Below are 19,087 nucleotides of genomic sequence, written 5' to 3'. Positions count from 1 at the left end.
CTCCGGCCTTTGCTTCTTGGGAGAGATTCCCTGAGAACTGCTCAGGAAGATCTCCTGGCCGTGATTAAAGCATTTAAAGGACATTTGCAGAAGTCTGTTTGTCGATTATTCCTGCGCAGGAAGCTAGTTTAGGAAGGAAGCCAGTTTAAGGAATTGGGTGTCGATTTGTAGACGCCCCAGATAAAGGTATTGGTGTCGATTTGAAGACGCCTCAGGTAATAAGATCAGTTGGGTGTCGATTTGGAGACGCCCCAGATAGTTAGGTTTAGGGAAAAATCTACCACACAACGTACAACACAAAGTACCTCACGTGGGAAACACTTAACGCAATGCGTAAATAGCATAAATCAAGCAAGCTAGTGCGCATAGGCCACGAAGTGTTGGCGGAATAACACATTAGCGGACCGGAGGGAATAATATGTAATGTTTTACAGAAAACTTCTCGCACAAAATAAATGCAAGCACTTTCAAGGACCTGCATCTGTGTGTGTGTGTGTGTGTGTGTGTGTGTGTGTGTTTATTTTCAAGAACTTTCCACGGCCTTGATTATTTTGATTTTTTTTCAGATTCTCAAACTTTCAAGGATTTCAAGGACCCGTGGGAACCCTGCAAGCATAAGCACCTTGTATGAACCCTGGATGAACCATTCCTTTAAGGCCTTTTGTATTTTATCCAGACATTTCTTAGTAAATAACATTCTCCATTGAGCATCGTTTCTCTTTAATGAACGACTGTAGTCTCTGTTCGCTGCTGAAGACAAACATCACGGTGGAAAACAAACACAGACACACACACACTTGGACAAATATGCAGCCGTTTCGGTCACATTCCCAGTGTTCAGTGTTGTCTGATTTCAGGGGTGGCCTCTCTTCAGATGATCCTGTTGTACTTGCATAAGGTCAGATATAAAGCGACTCGAAGCCTCCCGTCGTTATTCACGCTCCTCGTTCTGTTTTCAGAACTCATGTTTACAAAATGCCAGCAATGCAAAAGCCTGTAAATGTCAAGAGCATTCTGGCCAATTTGTCAGCCTGGCGAAATGGATGAAATTATGAATCTGAAGCGAGTTGGGATTGTAAATTAGATGGCCATCCTGAACCCTAAATAACATCTATTGAGAGGGTTTTATCTCAGGCAGAGCGACAGCAGACATTTATGGTGCAAGTATGCAGCAGATTTCCATGCCTCTATTATATGTATTGGATCAAATATATAATTCACAATGTCAAAGATGGAAATCACATTAGTTTTCTTATTTTATAAGAATTAAGTGAACATAAGGGGGACTTTTGAAATAATTTCACTACTTAATTTGTGTCAATATATAGCGTTTCTTATTTCAATTTGAATATTGTTATAAATGATCTATTAATAGCAGTGTTTTTGTATTATTTATATACCATTATAGTATTTAAAAATGTATAGAAATTTTATATTTTCAGTTTTCATTTTCATTTAAGTTTTACTAATGTGCTTTTGTCTTTTTTTTCTAGGTTTTCATATTTCTATTTAGCTTAATTTATTTTTAACTTCAGTTTGAGGTTAAGTCATTTAATACATTTGAGTAGGGTTGAGAATCGTAAGAAATGTTCTAGTTCCGCCAAACGATTCCGGTTTCGGTTCCCATTCAATCCAAATTATTAAAACAACAACAAAAAAAATGCACAATCCTTTTTGTGTTTATTTCTTATACTTGTCAAATGAGTTTAACAGAATGGTAATGTCAACAAATTCAACATGAAACCATTTAGCAATCTTTGCAAAAATAAAAAAAAAATTCTGAAGGAAAATAAATATTTCTGCATTCTCTAGGATAATTTGGGACCTCTCCTATAGCTTATTGTATCTCCAGCAGTGGAGAATACCCTCTCAGAAGGGGTAGAATATGCTTGAACACACATGTAAGATCCAGACAGGTGAAACATATTTCGATTTGAATGATTGATTCATAAAGACTTCACTTCATTACTGGATGAATCAGCGCTCTAGCAGTTATAAACAGAACTGCATGCGTCTTGCGGAAGAACATTGTAGCTGGAGCTACTTCTCTATGTTTATGTCTATGATGCGGGTGAGTCACTCAGGCACTGTGCTACTCCGCAGCGGTGCCGGTGTAAAGTAGTCCGAGTCTAAACGCTTATTACAGGCTTACCGTAGTGATTCAGGATAAGACAAAAACACGGTTTGAAAAAAGGCATTCATGACGTACTCGCTCAAATACATTTAGTAAATCATTTAGTAAATTCTGAAGCGAATTTTCGTTATTTGAAGCGACTTTCAAAAGGTCTATCTATAAACTTTAATTTCAGTACTTCTGTGATCATTTGAATATTTGTAACAGAAATACCGATACTGTGTTGTTAAGACTGTGAAAGTAAAGCTGTTTCATATTGACAACTGCTCTCTCAGCGACAGCGCAAAACAGATTTGAATGTTCCAGTGTGAAGTTTGTCATTTAGGAATAAGATCGCGTGGGTGTTTGAATCGAGATCGTCTCTCTCTCTCAAAATGTATATGAGTAGCGCGAGTGCTTTCATTACTATTTTAATATTCATGAGGTGAGTGTGAGACGTCGCTATTAAAGGATAAGCTCCCAGCACTTCGCCCACACATCGGCCCAGAACCGGTTTTGGAACCAAAACGTAGGAATTTCTGGATAAGAACCGGTTTTCGGTTCCCAACCCTACATTTGAGTACTTGTATACAACTTATTTTATTTCAGTTAGTAGACCTATACGACATCTGGCGAACACCACTGGATCACATCTAGTTTCAATAGTGATTAAAAGTCTGTTTGAAAGTTCCAGATGAATTTCTTATAGCTTATTATTCTTGCACATGTTCCACTCTTGACACTTATCCAATATAGACCGATTAATAACAGGTCTGATATCTGAGGGAGGAATTTCATCGGAGGAAGAAACGATGTAAAAGAGGAGGATAATGCGACTGTACCTGCTGCTTCTGCTGGGTCTGTTTGCTGAGGTTACGACAGTACGTGTTGTACTTGACGATATCTTGGTTGGCGTCGTCCACGCGGTCCATCAGCAGCTGGAGGCTCTTCTCCAGGTGGTTACTACGGCAACAGATTGACAGTTTAGTCCAGCAAAGTTTGCGTAATTAACGGCTGACTGCACATCAAACTGTAATTGCTCCACAGCGATCATTTTCTCAATTAAAAACCCAAGATGACAGAAGCATGATGTCCCTGATAAGGACGACGATCTGCTCTGCATTTACACGGTTCAGAGACGTCTAATCGTAGCATGTGCCACCAAACATGATATACCGGCTCTGTTCCAAAACCTATTAGAGCTGCCTATGTAGGAGCGCATTAAAGGGCTGTGCTGAAAGCCTGCTCCAAAAACTGTGTGTGCATGCATGCTTTTCCAGAAAAAAAAAAGCAGTGTTGCATGCATCCTTCCCCGAGAAACCAATCCCATAATGCACTTCCCAGGTATTTCAGACCCTTTTGTGACCCAAGTTGCTGCTTATGTAGTGTGTTCTAAATTAGTCACTTATGAGGCAATGCACTAAAAACTAAAAAGGGATTTTTCGCAGCAATGCCATAGAACGTTCTTAAAATAGTGTGGAGAACATTTTAAAACCTTTAACTTAAATTAATTTAAATAGTTTAAAAATTTTTGTTTAATTTTTTACATTTTTACTAGATTTATATATATTTCTATTTAGCTTTAATTTATTTTTAACTTGAATTTTAGGTTTAGTCATTTTAGTCCTTCAACTTAAACTTGTTTTATTTGAGTTTTGAAACTGAATTTATCATTTATATACTATAATAGTATTCAATAATGCTTTGAATTAGCTTTATATTTTTCATATTTTAATTTAAGTTTTAGTAATTTTATGTGCTTTTGTCATGTTTACTAGTTTATTATAGTTTAATAATTATTATTACTAGTTCACTATTATAGCTCTATTTAGCTTTAATGTATTTTTAACTTCAGTTTGAGTCATTCCAAACCATTCTTTGAGTTTAACTACTTCAAAATAAATGAAAATGAATGAAGACACCTTCAAAAATATGCAAAAGCACCATAAAAACATAACGGTTTATATAACTCATGCAAAACACTCCAAGCCTAAACATTTTCTAGAGATAAACCATGTTTACTAGCTGTTTAATTCACAATTTAAAGGGGTGGTTGATTATGATTTGACTTTTCTAGCTTTAGTTAGTGTGTAATGTTGCTGTTTGAGCATAAACAACATCTGCAAAGTTACGACGCTCAAAGTTCAAAGCAAAGGGAGATATTTGCTTTTAAAGAAATCGCTTTTTAAGGACTACAACAAACGGCTGGTAGAGACTACACCACATTCCTCCTGGGTTAGTGACATCACCAACCCTAGAATTTACATAAACCCCACCCCCTGAACACAATTTATAGATTATCATGAAAGAATATGCTAATCAATGACTAGAAGATAACTACACATCAGCTTCATAAATTCATCAACTAACCATTCAGAAATGTCCTGTTGCTTCTACATGTTATCACTTCTTCTTGAGTCTCTCCATCATTGTCTGACTCCAGTTTGAACATAAAAGGCTGAAAGTTTTTGAAATTTCCAGTGCATGTGTGTGAGGTAAAAGAACAAGCTCTTGAAGCTCCGCCCACTGTGCTGGGAGCAGCAGCTCATTTGCATTTAAAGGGACAGACACAAATACGGTGCGTTTTTGCTCAGCTTCAAAAAGTGACAATTTTAACATGCTATATAAAAATATCTGTGGGGTATTTTGAGCTACAACTTCACACACACACTCTGGGGACATCAGAGACTTATTTTACATCTTGTGAAAAGGGCATTATACCACACCTTTAAAAAGGTTCTAGTGAAGGAAAATCTAGTGCACGAGTCGAACGAAGCGCTTTTGCACCCTTTAGGCCTGAATTCATTGTAAATGCATGGGAGAAAAAAAAAAAAAAACTTTTGGAACGACATGATGGACAAGCAAATGAAGACAATTTTCAACAATTTAACATTCAATATTACATGCTTTCAAGCCTCTGTTTTTGGAGTGACACATCTGCTCTATAGACCTATTGGTATTTGCCAAGAAAGGAAAGGGCATCTTCTGCACACCGGAAGACTGAAATTACATGAATACATTATCGTTATCTGCACGCTGATGGGAAGGCTGAATGATTTCACCAGCAGGGCCGATTAAACACACACCAACTCCTGGGATGTTCTGAACTACAAATGAAAGACTTAGTCAAAATGGCAAAGATAGTGCCGACTCATAAAGCATTAACTATAAAGACCAAAACACCTGCTCACGTCTCAAGTATTTAGTCTATCAATTAGTGTGATTGAGACGAGGGTCCTGAACAGCTGTGGCTGCTGGGAAGCATGAAGTCAGAAAAATTACATTTTGAGCTCATGTGTTCATTAAAGAAAAAGAACAAAAAGATGATATTTCTTGCTTTTTCGAAATAAAAGATATCAGTGCACTCTGTAGATCAGAGCTGGGTGATATAGCTAAAAAAATACTTGATATTCTTCAACCCTTTGATCATGAAACTCTAAATATATCAGTGTTTATCTTTATGCACTGAAAATGGTTTCTTTTTAATCTTTTTTTTTTTAAACAGTCATTGCAGCCTCAATACGTCTAATATAGAAACTAAACTGATGTAAAGGTCTAGTTTAAAAATAATCAAGGCATGCTTTCCATGCAATTTTTCACTAAATGAACAAGAATACTTTACTGTTTAAAAGGTTAAGATTTTTTTAAATGTTACATTAATATTTTTAAAATGTAAAGAAAATAATTAAAGGGTGCACTTATTTGAATACACATATCAGCTTTGTATTTCTTACTAGTAGAAATATAATTTGATAATTACATTGTTACCAGTAAAAATGTGAATTCTTGATAAAGAATTACGTGGTTACTAGTAAAAATGTCTATTCTAGATATCAACAATTGAATTGCTACTAGTAAAAATGTTAATTTTTGATATCTGAAAATGTATTTGATATCAATATAATTTCAGATATCTAAAATGGCTTTCTTACTAGTAACAATCACATTCATGATATTAGAAATGAACATTGTCAGTAGTGAAAATGGAAATATTGATATCAAAAATGAACATTGTTACTAGTAGCAATTGAATTCTTGATATCAAAAATAAATGTTTTTACTAGTAAGAATTATATTTCTGATATGTGAAATTGAAATTTCAACTAGTAAGAAATAAATTCTTGATATCAACAATTGATTTTGAATGGCAGCCTATGGTGACATTTCACTAGTGAAAATACAATTACAGATCAAAAATAAATCAAGAATTACAGTTTTTACTAGTTGATATCAAGAATAATCATTGTTACTAGTGGAAATGTAATTTCTGATATCAAAAAGTTTCATTGTTACTAGTATAAATCTAATTCATGATACCAAGAACTATAATTTGAACTAGTGAAAATTGAATTGTTGATATCAAGAATTCATATCCTGGAAATTAATAAAAGTTAAAACGGCTTGCCATACAGCAATGTGTTACTATATCGGTTGTTGGTATCGGAGCATTTTTATGAGTACGAGTACATGAGCTCGGTATCAGTGCTTCCCTATTTTTAATAATTCAAGCACTTTTCAAGTACCTCTTCAAAAATATGGCTGTCTTCAAGGGTTTTCCAAAGTCAAAAAAGTCAAATTCAAGCACTTTAAGCACCCTGTACGAACCCTGTTTTCAGCATCATTACTCCAGTCTTCAGTGTCACATGATCCTTCAGAAATCAGTATAATATGATGATTTGATGCTCAAGAAACATTTCAAGGCCTATTCAATATTCAACAACTTGGCAAAACCGATATAACTCACATTCAGAAGTAAAATAAAAGGAAAAAGAGCCCGAGTGGAAATGCTAAACTAGTGCAAGGAAAATAAAATGCTATAGAGTATGGCCCTTTTATAGACACTAATCACTGCTCTAAATTCAACACGTTTAACATGCTGTCCTTGAAGCTCATATTAGTAAAAGGGAAAAAGAAAATTCATTCCGAATGTAATGAGGCTCATTTCTGGGAACTGCTCTCCTGGAAACAGACTCGACTCAATCTGTAATAAAATTCAGTGGGATCTAACTGGATTAGCCAAATTAATTTAGAAGAGAGGACTATTTGCAGGAGAATAAAACGTCCAGCTCCGGATAGCAGCGTTACTGATGGACCCCCGGAAACTTAATTTTAGGGCAGTGGCTCTCATCTGGTATAGAAAATGATGTTAAACGCAAATAAAATGCATTTAATCGTGCAAAATAAATAGGCTTATAAACTTTTACAATGCTTCCTTATCATTTTTGACGTCTGGTCAAACACCACAGTATTTTGCCACAGATTCAGATGGTAATATTGCTAATACTAAATCCATATTAGGTCACACTTTATATTAGGTGTCCGTACTTGCATCAATGTGCTTATTGTGTTGATGTTGAGGTGGGATTTATGGGTAAGGTTCGGAGGTACGAATGTGTTTTAAAGTCCCCCTGTAATGAAAATCCAACTTTTAAATGTTTATGTGTCTATGTGGTGTTTTTAATACGCTTTAAGTCGACACCATTGCTGAGTATTTCCTCCTTAAAACTGCAGTGAACCAAAGACAGTCTCAAAAACACACTTTGAAATCGCTGGTGTTTCTGACGTCACAAACTACCTTGTAACCAATCAGATCAACGTGTGATCGTCAACCAGTGGATCTCTGAGCTGAGTGAGTGAGTGGAGGCGGGGCTCATTTGCATATTCATAGAACCACAAATACTAAATGAGGCAAGGGTGTCGAGTTACATTCAAGATATTTTAAGGCATGAATTTTTTTTCATGGAAAAAACGTTTAAATATATAATTTTGGTGAGTTTTAAGGGATAATATGATTGACTACAGGAGACTTTAAGGGGTCAACAGTGTAATTATATTACAGAACTACAATGTAAAAACTTTAAGTGCATTGCATCAGATGATTAGTTTTAATGTTCATAGACAAAATAAAGTGGGACCCAATATTAGATAAAAACCCAATTAAGAAGCACAGCTTTAGGGTTCTAGTGAGGGATGATGATAGACTAGATGCTTGTGCTTATATTTGCAAACGCTGGAATAAAATCACTGCTTCGCATTCGCAGCATTTCTCTACTCCCAGAAGGCTGTTTCTGTAACTATTACAGGCCCTATTTCGAGTGTCAAGATTAAACTGTGAGCATGTCAGCATGTATTGCATTTCCTCGGTCAACCTGTGCACAACAGAGCCGTGACAGAGAGGCTTAAAAGACACAAACTGACGAGATGAATCAGCAAACAACATATTTTCCCCCCAAAATGGCAATGTGAGCGCTGGGTCGCAGAGGTCGGGGTGATGCTGACCTGCTGGACAGATTGAGCAGCTCGTGCTTGTCAGCCACCGTACTCTTCTCCTGCAGATGCCACATGAGCACGTTTATGAGATGAGAGTTCTTGATGACGATGGGGACTTCCTCGAACATGTGCTCGAAGCCAACGCACGCCTTCTTCAGCCTGGGGAAACACAGGCGTTCAGAGTTACAAACCAAACATTAGGAAAATACACACCACCAATCAATATATACTGTATATATTTTAAGAAATTAAGACTTTTATTGTGCAAAGATTGTGGGAAAACATGCATCAGTGAACCATTAAAGTTCCCCTATGATGCTATTTTAAAGGTTTTGCATTTTGTTTGAGTCTCCTAAAATAGATTTACATGCATTTACGATATAAAAAAAAAACAAACAAAAAAAACACTTTAATTCTCAAAATATACATCATAGCATCAGCTCATTTCTCAGTGTCTGAATCAGTTAGTTTGAAGATTCAGTCTCTAAACTCCGCCTCTCCGAGAGCTGCTCTGATTGGTCAGACGGCACAGTCTGTTTTGATTGGTCGCTTTAGGAGACAATAACTCCATTTATCTGCACTTCTACATTCACAAACAGCTCTATTACACACTACATGAAAGGGAATATCTGAAAAAGCATATTAAAATAATAATGTGAAAGTTTTTGAAGGAGACTATAAACGGCTGTCAGAAAGATTTCAGTATGCAAATATTACAATGACCTTATCACCATTAGTTGCATTTTGAATACTTTAAATCTTCTCTACAACATTAACATTCATCTCATGTGGTCCAGTGTCCAGAAATAAATACAGGTGTAAACCGGGTTAAAAATGTGTCAAAGAACGTAATGTAAATACAAAAGTAGTGGTCGACCGATATATATCGCCAAGGCTCACTCACATCCTCCGTCTTCATTAGTTTACGATCTCTGTCAGTCATATCTAATACTTTGTTAGACAGAACTGGTAAACAAAGAAAGCAAATGGTATGCGAAAAAGTAAAGTATTGCTTTTATATTATTTGTTACAGAAAAGGCAAACAATCAGGCTAAAATACTTTCTCATTTACTGTCAACATTCAGCAAATGCGCATCTACATCATTTAAACAAATCTCTGAATATCTTAATGCAGACACCTTGCAGATTTAATGGAATCAATGGAATTTATTTTAATGGAAATAAATATAAAGTAAATAAAAATATCGGCCATCCTGCTCTCTAAGATATCGGCAATCAAAAAAAACAATGTCGGTCGACCACTATACAAAAGCACAGTTGAAATACTTTTAATTTCTTTTTACATCTTGATGCATCCAAACAACACCTAAAGACGGCGTACTCAAGTGTCAATCATCTTCTAAACTTAAAGAAAATAATGATTCAACACGTGGAAATGCCCAGATTGTGGAATATCTCAAAAAAAAAAAAAAAAAAAGATTTGTGTTCCAAACACCATGTTTGCAGCGAGATTAAAATGCATTAGGGCGGTCAAATAAAAATTCGAATTTGGAATATTCGTCGAAAAAATTTAAAATGCAATTCGAACGCAAAAAGAGTGCATTAAAATGTTTGGTGACAAGAGGCGCACGAGACATGACGACGTAACTGACGCGGTGTGTGTGTTTGTTAGCTTATCCAGTATACAGTGCGCCGTGTGTGTGTCATCAGCCGGAACACTGTCAACAATTCGAATATAATTTGAATCTTGCTAATATTTAAGCTTAAGCAAATTTAGCTTTTCAGCCATTTTGACAGTCCTAAAACGCAGGAATATATTGAGAAGCATGTGTGTCTGATTTCATGCACTGATGTTAGCATGCATGAACTCAATCAATGCAGCTCAATGAAACAGGCTATTATCAGGTGTAAACGGCCATCGGTCATTCAGACGACCCACGAGCGCCTCGTTCTGAGCAGTTGAAGGGTCACCGGACCCTCCGGCCCGAACACTATCCATCATCTCAATGAGTCGGTGTGTTCTGCCAATCGAGCTGAATTGCAGAAACTCATGGAGGAGCAGGAGAATGTTTGAGGAATATCAATATAGCAGTGCCTCACACAGATTTCAGATTGATATTCCATATGAATCTGACAAGCGATCTGTATGCATCATTCACGATGACCCCCCTACACACACACCCCGCTTCCTTCACTACACAAATAAAGGCTTATTTTCATAAATCAATAGCAGTGCTCTTCTTAACTAGCTGAATATTCAAGCACCGAATGACGAGTGTCGACCCGGCAGATGACAAGGTCAACACGAACATGTCTGATGTCAACATGAAACACTGTGCTTTACCCATTAAATCTGTAATATGACACGTTTCTGAGTGAAACCAGACGTTCTAGGAGACATCAGCTGAAAGAAGTACTGTACACGTTCTTTAATTTTAACTCGGGGAATGTGAATGTAAAAGGTCTGCAGTGTAAAAGATCAAGATCCTTCGTAGGATTCTAACAAGTTTAATAGGCGTTTGGTTTCCGACACGCGCTCTAAGCAACCAATCACAACAGATTGAGCCGTCTGACCAATCAGAGCAGAGGAAGCTTTCGGGAAGGCGGGGTTTAGAGAGACTGAGTTTAACCAAGAGCATATAAATCTAAAATAACAATAAATAAATAAATATAATATATTACATTATTTCTGGATTAATTAATGAATAATAATACAATTGTATACATAAAAATATATGATAAAATATAAATATACACGTGTGTGTGTGTGTGTGTGTGTGTATATATATATATGTGTATGTATATATAAAATATAAAACCTATAATATAATAATATTGAATAACAAATTTATTACATTATGTATTAATTATAATAAATAAATGTATAATCTTATTGCATATATAAAATAAAAAAAAATACTAATTGTAGATCATTTAATATATATGTATTATACATTTTAACTAATGATAATAAAAGACAAAAAAAAAATACTACTACTACAATTAATAAAAACATTATAATAACAACATGTAACAATAATATATATATATATATATATATATATATATATATATATATATATATATATATATATATATATAAAAAATACATTTCAAATATGTTTTTCTCTCTGGTGGATTTCAGAGTTTATAATATTGACTCATTGAAATACTTAAAGCACTGCAAAAATGACATTTCATCATATCAATATATCGCCCAACTCGAGCTTTTTAAAGTTTAATAGATTATGCACAATAAGATCTGTAACGTTAAACGGTTGAGATCCCCGTTTCCCCACAGTGAACCCTTCAGCGTTCGAGTCCCGAGTTCGAGGATAGTGTTATCCCAAACGCTCAGACGTCACGGCTTTGCTGATACATCCCCCCATTAGCCTTATGTCTAGCAGCAATCTAAAACCAATTACCATCTGCCGAGAAGCCAGTGAGGTTGTAAACTTTGTGCATTTGTTTGTTGGCAGACAGTGCTGACGAAGACGCCCCATCATGACAAATAAAAGCCACGGCTCTTTCTGAGGCCAAACACACTTCTGTTCGTGCACTGAAGACGGTCCTCATTTGCAACAGATTAATAGTAACAGGAAAGGGAAGTGACATGGGAAATGTAATGAAGTGCTTTAAAGGGATAGTTCACCCAAAAATGAAAATTATCCCATGATTTATTCACCCTGAAGTCATCCTAGGTGTATATAACATTTAATACAATCTGAGTTATATTAAAAATGTCCTGGCTCTTCCAAGCTTTATAATGGGAGTGAATGGCTGTATGTCTTCAGAAGTCCATCAAAGTGCGTGTCATAAAAACATCCATGTTTAAAACTTTAGCCATGTGGAGCACTTTTATCATGAATGGATGCGCTTTCATGGACTTCCCAAAAAAATGGTTACACTATTTTAAGGTGTCATTGCTACAGTGTATTTATATATTTAAGTACTGAGTAATTATAATTCACTACATTTTTACACTACTAATTCACTACTTACTATAGGGTTAGGGTAGGTTTTGGTTGAGGGTTAATTGCATGTAATTATGCACAATTTACTGTTATTACTACGGTAAGTACATGTAACATGGACACTGTAAAATAAAGTGTTACCAAAACTTTATATACCCATTGACTCCCATTATAAAGCTTGGAAGAGCCAGGACATTGTTATATAACTCCGATTGCATTCGTTTAAGTTGGTAAGAACAGAAAGAGTCTCACCCCTCCGGACTGAAGTCTTTCTCCTTGCAGATCTCCATTAGTTTGGGGGTCAACCTGTAGGCCTTCAGACACAGAGAGCCCTGCGCAGTCTTTATGGGATCTATGAAGCAAAAAACAAGCTAGATTCACATGCTGTATGAATGGATGGATGTACATACACACACAAATGTACATTCACACACACATACATATACCTGCATGCATACATACATACAAATATACATTCACACACATATACATAACATATATACACACATTCACACACACTTACATATATACACACACCTCGTTGTATTAGAGCACCGACTGAAATTGTTTGTCTCTAGCTTCTTATACTTTATACTTCAATAATAGCTATAATTGTTCATTAAAACTTTTTTCCTTGTATGAATTTTATCATAAAGCATTGGAATGTTGTAATATGCAGATACGTGTATGTGGAATGATTTTTTTTTTTTTTAAGTTTAGTTTGTGATGTGATGCGACATACATACATACATAATAATAATAATAATAATAATAATAATAATAATTCGTTACATTTATATAGCGCTTTTTCTGAGACCTCAAAGCGCTTTACATATGGAAGAGGGGAATCTCCTCAACCACCACCAATGTGCAGCATCCACTTGGATGATGCGACGGCAGCCATATTGCGCCAGAACGCCCACCACACACCAGCTTACTGGTGGAGAGGAGACAGTGATGAAGCCAATCAGTGTATGGGGATGATTAGGAGGCCATGATGGACAGAGGCCAAGGGGCAGATTTGGCCAGGATGCCGGGGTTACACCCCTACTCTTTTTCGAAGGACATCCTGGGATTTTTAATGACCACAGAGAGTCAGGACCTCGGTTTTACGTCTCATCCGAAGGACGGTGCTCTTTTGGCAGTATAGTGTCCCCGTCACTATACTGGGGCATTAGGACCCACACAGACCACAGGGTGAGCACCCCCTGCTGGCCTCGCTAACACCTCTTCCAGCAGCAACCTAGTTTTCCCAGGAGGTCTCCCATCCAGGTACTAACCAGGCTCAGCCCTGCTTAGCTTCAGTGGGCAACCAGTCTTGGGCTACAGGGTGATATGGATGCAGGACATACTGTTACATACATACATACATACAGTGAAGATAATCAGGTTATTCTCAATATGTGTGTATAGTCTAAGTCTGAATCACCAATGACGCAAGCCAAACTCTCCATAGTTGGTATTGAGAAACGCCAATAGAGTTTGACATTAGCATGTTTAAGTCAGTTAATGGTGAAATACTCTAATAAGCAGAAAAAACATGCATGCTGGGCTCATTTTTTTGGTATTAAATGAAAAACAAAATTTCTTTTGCTTTATCTGTCCTCTTGAATGAATTTTTCCCAATACATTCTGGTTTGCCTAAAAAGTCACGGTGATGCTTTGGATCAAATATTTGGATACATTGTTGTCAAATCAGTTAAAGACATTAAAAGGCCCGATATATTAACTTTTTCTTTCTTCGCTTACTCATGTCTGTCCTCAATGGACTGGACAGAAGAAATGAACCGGAAAAAGATTTCCACCTCAAAGTAGGCGGAGCCTCAGAGCCACACCCAGTTATTACATCACCACGGACCAAAGGGAGTTCAAAAGTGTTAACCAGAGCGAAAATTTTATTGTAAATTTAAATTTTGCTTTGGCAAACCACTTCAAACTCCCGAAACGAACACCAAACAAACATTGTGTCCTGAACTTGTTCGAAATGTCACCAGTATGTTCTTAACAGTATGTCCTGCATGTAATGGAAGACATGATTAAAATCAATGTTGAATGAACACGGTGTCTGATCTACAATGGATCTGAACTCATATACAGCATCAGTACCTCAATGTTATGAGAGATGCTTTCTTTCAGCGGCATTAAAATCACAAATATAATGGTTCAAAAGGACAAAGGAATTGAATATTCTCTCTGGCAATGCAGACTAAAGCCTTCATGAATGGCAGATTTCAGGGCTGGGCGAAGCAACTATAAATCAATTACTTTTCATCATATCTTTAATGATATTTGACGCACACCGCCATTCAAAAGTTTGGAATCGCATTTTAAATAGGCTTTTGCTAAATTCTGCTCACCAAGGAAGCACTGAATTGATCAAAAACAACACTAATGCTGAAAACTATAATTACTGCTCGAAACGATGGCTTTCAAGAAACCTCATCCTTACAAAATAACTCTGCTAATTCGGTACTACAGAAACATTTCTTATTACCTTAGTACTGTTCGGAATGGCTCTGCTACTTAATGAAGCGTGGAAATGGTAATACAATGTCTTTTTCAGTTGTTGAAATATTGAGTACACTTTTCCTCAAGCCCAATTTTGGTTTTACAAAGAAACTGCATTTCTTAGAAACTCTCCGGTCTATTGCGGTCGAGAGCGAGCGAGAGAGAGAGAGAGAGAGAGAGAGAGAGAGAGAGAGAGAGAGAGAGAGAGAGCGAGAGAGCGAGAGAGCGAGAGAGATCAGAGTTTGTAGTTTGAGATTTAGTTTTGGGATTCTTTCCCATTCCTTTACAATCAAACCATCAGGGTCAACATCGCAAATACATTTGTTTATGCCCCATTTACATCCAAGGCATTAACAAGGATTTTATTAACCCCTTTAACACTGCAAACACATCAGCTGATCCACCATCATTCACAGACAGAGAGAGAGAGAGAGAGAGAGAGAGAGAGAGAGAGAGAGAGAGAGAGAGAGAGAGAGAGAGAGAGAGAGAGAGAGAGAGAGAGAGAGAGAGAGAGAGAGAGAGAGAGAGAGAACGAACGAACGAACAAGAGAAAGAAAGCGAACGAGAGAGAAAGAGAGAGAGAAAGAGAACGAACAAGAGAGAGAACGAACAAGAGAGAGAGAACGAACGAGAGAGAGAGAGAGAGAGAACGAACAAGAGAGAACGAACAAGAGAGAGAGAGAGAGAGAACAAACAAGAGAGAGAGAGAGAGAGAGAGAGAGAGAGAGAGAGAGAACGAACAAGAGAGAGAAAGAAAGAGAAAGAGAGCGAACAAGAGAGAGCGAACAAGAAAGAAAGAACGAACGAGAGAGAGAGAGAGAGAGAGAGAGAGAGAGAGAGAGAGAGAGAGAGAGAGAGAGAGAGCGAACAAGAGAGAAAAAGAGAGAGAAAGAGCGAACAAGAGGGAAAGAGAGAGCGAACGAGAGAAAGAGAACAAGAGAGAAAGAACGAGAGAGAGAACGAGAGAGAGAGAGAGAGAGAGAGAGAGAGAGAGAGAGAGAGAGATAGATCGTAGATCAGAGTTTGTAGTTTGAGATCTGAGAAGAGAAAGTTTCACTGAAAGAGCTTTACTAAACAAGGTTCAAATGCACAAATGATTAGATGGAGGGTTTTTATGGACGGATGAATCTGAGGTTTGTAAGAAACACCACAAGCTAAACCACTCCTGCTGGAAGAGCCGCAGAAAGCATGAGATGAAAAAAAAAAAAAAAAACACATGAATATTAGTGGTACGCCACAAATTTCTGCCAAAAATGCCATTTGCTGCAAAAAAACCACGAATGGATAAAAAGGCATGCACATACAAAGATCCAGGTTTAAATATATTTAATGTAAACACTGGCTGATCTTGCTAGAAAGATGCGAGAGATATCACACACAGTGTGTGAAATACGACACATTAGCAGTTGCCTTTTATTCTAGAAGCAAAAGCAACATCTCATTTGATGCATTACACGCATTATAATGAACCTTTTTTAAATAATATATTGTATATACAGGGCCTAAAATTGACTTTTTTAGAACATTATTAAAGGCAAGCAAGCAATCAGTAATAAAATAAGAACAAATAATCAAATTAAAAGCAAAAGCACAAATAAATACAATATAACAGACACAAATGAAATAAACAGCGCTTTTCAGGGTTGGTCTGACAGCAGTTTTCAGGAACAGAAATTTAATAAAGTAAGCAAATTTTAAATAACACTGAACAGGACCTTTATATTAGCGAATGCACGGATTTAATATACTGATCCTGTACGCGTGCGTTCACTTCCTCGACTGCCAAATAAAAGTGCATTAAAAGAATTAATATTTAAAACGCAGGCATGAAAACTGGTCGGGGTAAAACATGTGAGAAGGATACGGCAGCAAAAAATCCAATCCAATCAACTTTAAATATATAGCACATTTTAAAAAACAAGGTTACCAATGTGCTGCACAAAGAATAAATAGAAAATATAACACATAAAACATAAAATATGGGGGCCATTTTAAAGTATTTACACAAAACGCAGCATGAGATTATTTTTTCTTTTTTGCCTGAACCAGAATCTCAAGGGCCCGTTTTCTCTGTTCAGCAGCACGTCTCAGCCTTGCCCTCTTCTCCTCTTCAGCTGCCTGAGGTCCTGAGCACTACTGGATCCGCTGCAGTGCATCACTCTCTCCTATCTCTCCGTGCGAAATACGGGGGGCTAAAACTTGACCAAAACCACTTATTTTTGTCGAATAAAGGAGAAGACAACACATTACAGACTGTTTTTACGAGCGTTCATGCTTACGTTTGCCAGATTTCAATAATTTAAACCCAAGTCAGAGCTTTTCTGTTAAAAGAGCACGTTTTCTACCCGGTCTTTTCAATAGTATCTGGCAACCATACGCGCGCGCGCTTTCTAGATGATCTGGATGAAGCGCGGATGATCTGAAAACACAGACAAGCTGGAGTTCCGCGATCTTCATTTGAGATTTTCATTGAAACGATTCTCAAAGTTTTATATTTGAAAATCAACAAACAACAAATAAAACATGCAGCTCTATGCACTTTAAGCAAGATTATATTCCGTGGCATTTACTTCCTTAAAATGACCGTCGTCAATAGCAACGCATTATAACAGCGCACATGTATCGCAGCGCACGCGCACTCTCGTTTCATTCAAATACAGCTTGCCGTCTTGCGTCTCCGTTTTCGATTGTATTGAAAATGAAATCAGAGTTGATTTATTGTTTACTGAGTTTGATATTTTTGATTTAAGATTTAAAACATTAATCTGCCTTCCGTCATTCCTTCTCTAACAAAAAAACAACGTGCGCTGCGCCTGCGTCAGACTGTGAGTTACAGTGAGTTATTAAAATCGCGATAATCAAACACGGTTTTAATGATAATTCAATTTTAAACGATAATACCAACCGTCAGTACATTTTATCGTGGTTTATAGTGAAACCGGTAATCGTCCCATCCCTATTTATCACCAGCAACAACAAACACAAACACAAACTTATTGTGAATGTTCAATACATAATTGTCACTTTGATGCATTTTAAACCACAGATTCAGGTTACGTTTAGACTCAGGTTACGTTTAGAGATTCAAGTTACGAGATTATTATTAACATCATTACAGATCATCTTTAAACTATGTCTTTGAGTAGAGGAGAGAACTCAGACGAGCGATACAGTGCCTTTAATGGTCCATTTGAAACGGGAACAAAGCGTATGACAATAACAGAAAGGTCACAGAGTTAAGCGCTATAAAACAACCACTTCCATCCAGCGCCTACAAGACATTTATATTCACCCGCCGGATAACCAATCTCAGGCACGAGGGCCAGGAGGTCACGCAGAGAAGCTTTGTCTCCTCTTTCATAAAGAAATCATGGAGTGCAGGAGCTGTCAGGTTTCATATTCAAGCTGCGCAACACACAAGCCCTCGCTGCTTTTAGTGAGAGAGATGTATTGAATTAATGTGCTTGTCAGAGAGTTGTCAAAGACTTTGAAGTGTTCACACAGGTCTTATCAGAGCTGCCACTCACACACACACACACCCTGCAGAGGGTCCCGCGCACTTTGCAAACGTCCTTGCTTTGCCAGAGGAACGGCCATCTAGAGTCACGGTGGACATTTTAAACGATGATGCAATAATAAAACAGAAGCCAGTGCAAAATACGACAACATTTCAGCATCAACATGGCGTCGCACAGTCACGTCGCATAATGTGCAATGCCAAATTAAATGAAAAAGTCCCCCTGTAGTCTATAATTTTATCCCTTAAAACTCACCAAAATGACATTTAAACTTTTCCGTAAAAAAAAATTAAATAAAAATTATTCATGCCGTTACGCGAGACTAAATTTTTTAACTAGCAGATATCACCATGAAACTTTCCCAGTTGATTACCTACATCAAGATGAGGAAAAAAAAAAGGTATTACAAATTCTGTAATTTAATGTTTAAATCTACAAATTAGGCAATATCTAATTAAATATGCACTAATTTGAGTATCTGAGTATTGGATAAAGCAAGGTTAAAAATTATTTTCTCATTGTGTTCACATATTAGATGGGAAAAAAAATTGGATATCTACTTTTGTTATCCTGTAAATCAGAATATACTGTCAATACCCTTAAATTGATTTGCGCCATTTTTTTGGAATAAAATGTTATATAAATCAGGCTAGGAATAATATATTTACAAATCCCGCAGTAAATATCTTCATAATATAACTAGGTACAAGACTGGAATGTGTGGTGTATATCGGTGCTACTGA

The 19,087-nt window shown here is 36.8% G+C and overlaps 1 protein-coding gene across 1 annotated transcript in view; it reads right to left on the bottom strand.

The window, feature by feature from the left end:
• eif3ha (eukaryotic translation initiation factor 3, subunit H, a) overlaps nucleotides 1-19,087 on the bottom strand; it is a 71,929-nt gene that overhangs the window by 4,656 nt on the left and 48,186 nt on the right. Inside the window, exons 4-6 of the mRNA XM_084385792.1 lie at nucleotides 12,571-12,670; nucleotides 8,393-8,542; nucleotides 2,956-3,076 (exon numbers count right to left, since the gene is read on the bottom strand). Of these exons, the coding sequence (XP_084241918.1) occupies nucleotides 2,956-3,076; nucleotides 8,393-8,542; nucleotides 12,571-12,670 (371 nt within the window). The remainder of the gene's footprint in view (nucleotides 1-2,955; nucleotides 3,077-8,392; nucleotides 8,543-12,570; nucleotides 12,671-19,087) is intronic.

Source organism: Rutilus rutilus, assembly GCF_951802725.1.
Source record: "Rutilus rutilus genome assembly, chromosome: 17".
NCBI lineage: Eukaryota > Metazoa > Chordata > Actinopteri > Cypriniformes > Leuciscidae > Rutilus > Rutilus rutilus.
This window is presented reverse-complemented; position numbering and strand designations above follow the sequence as displayed.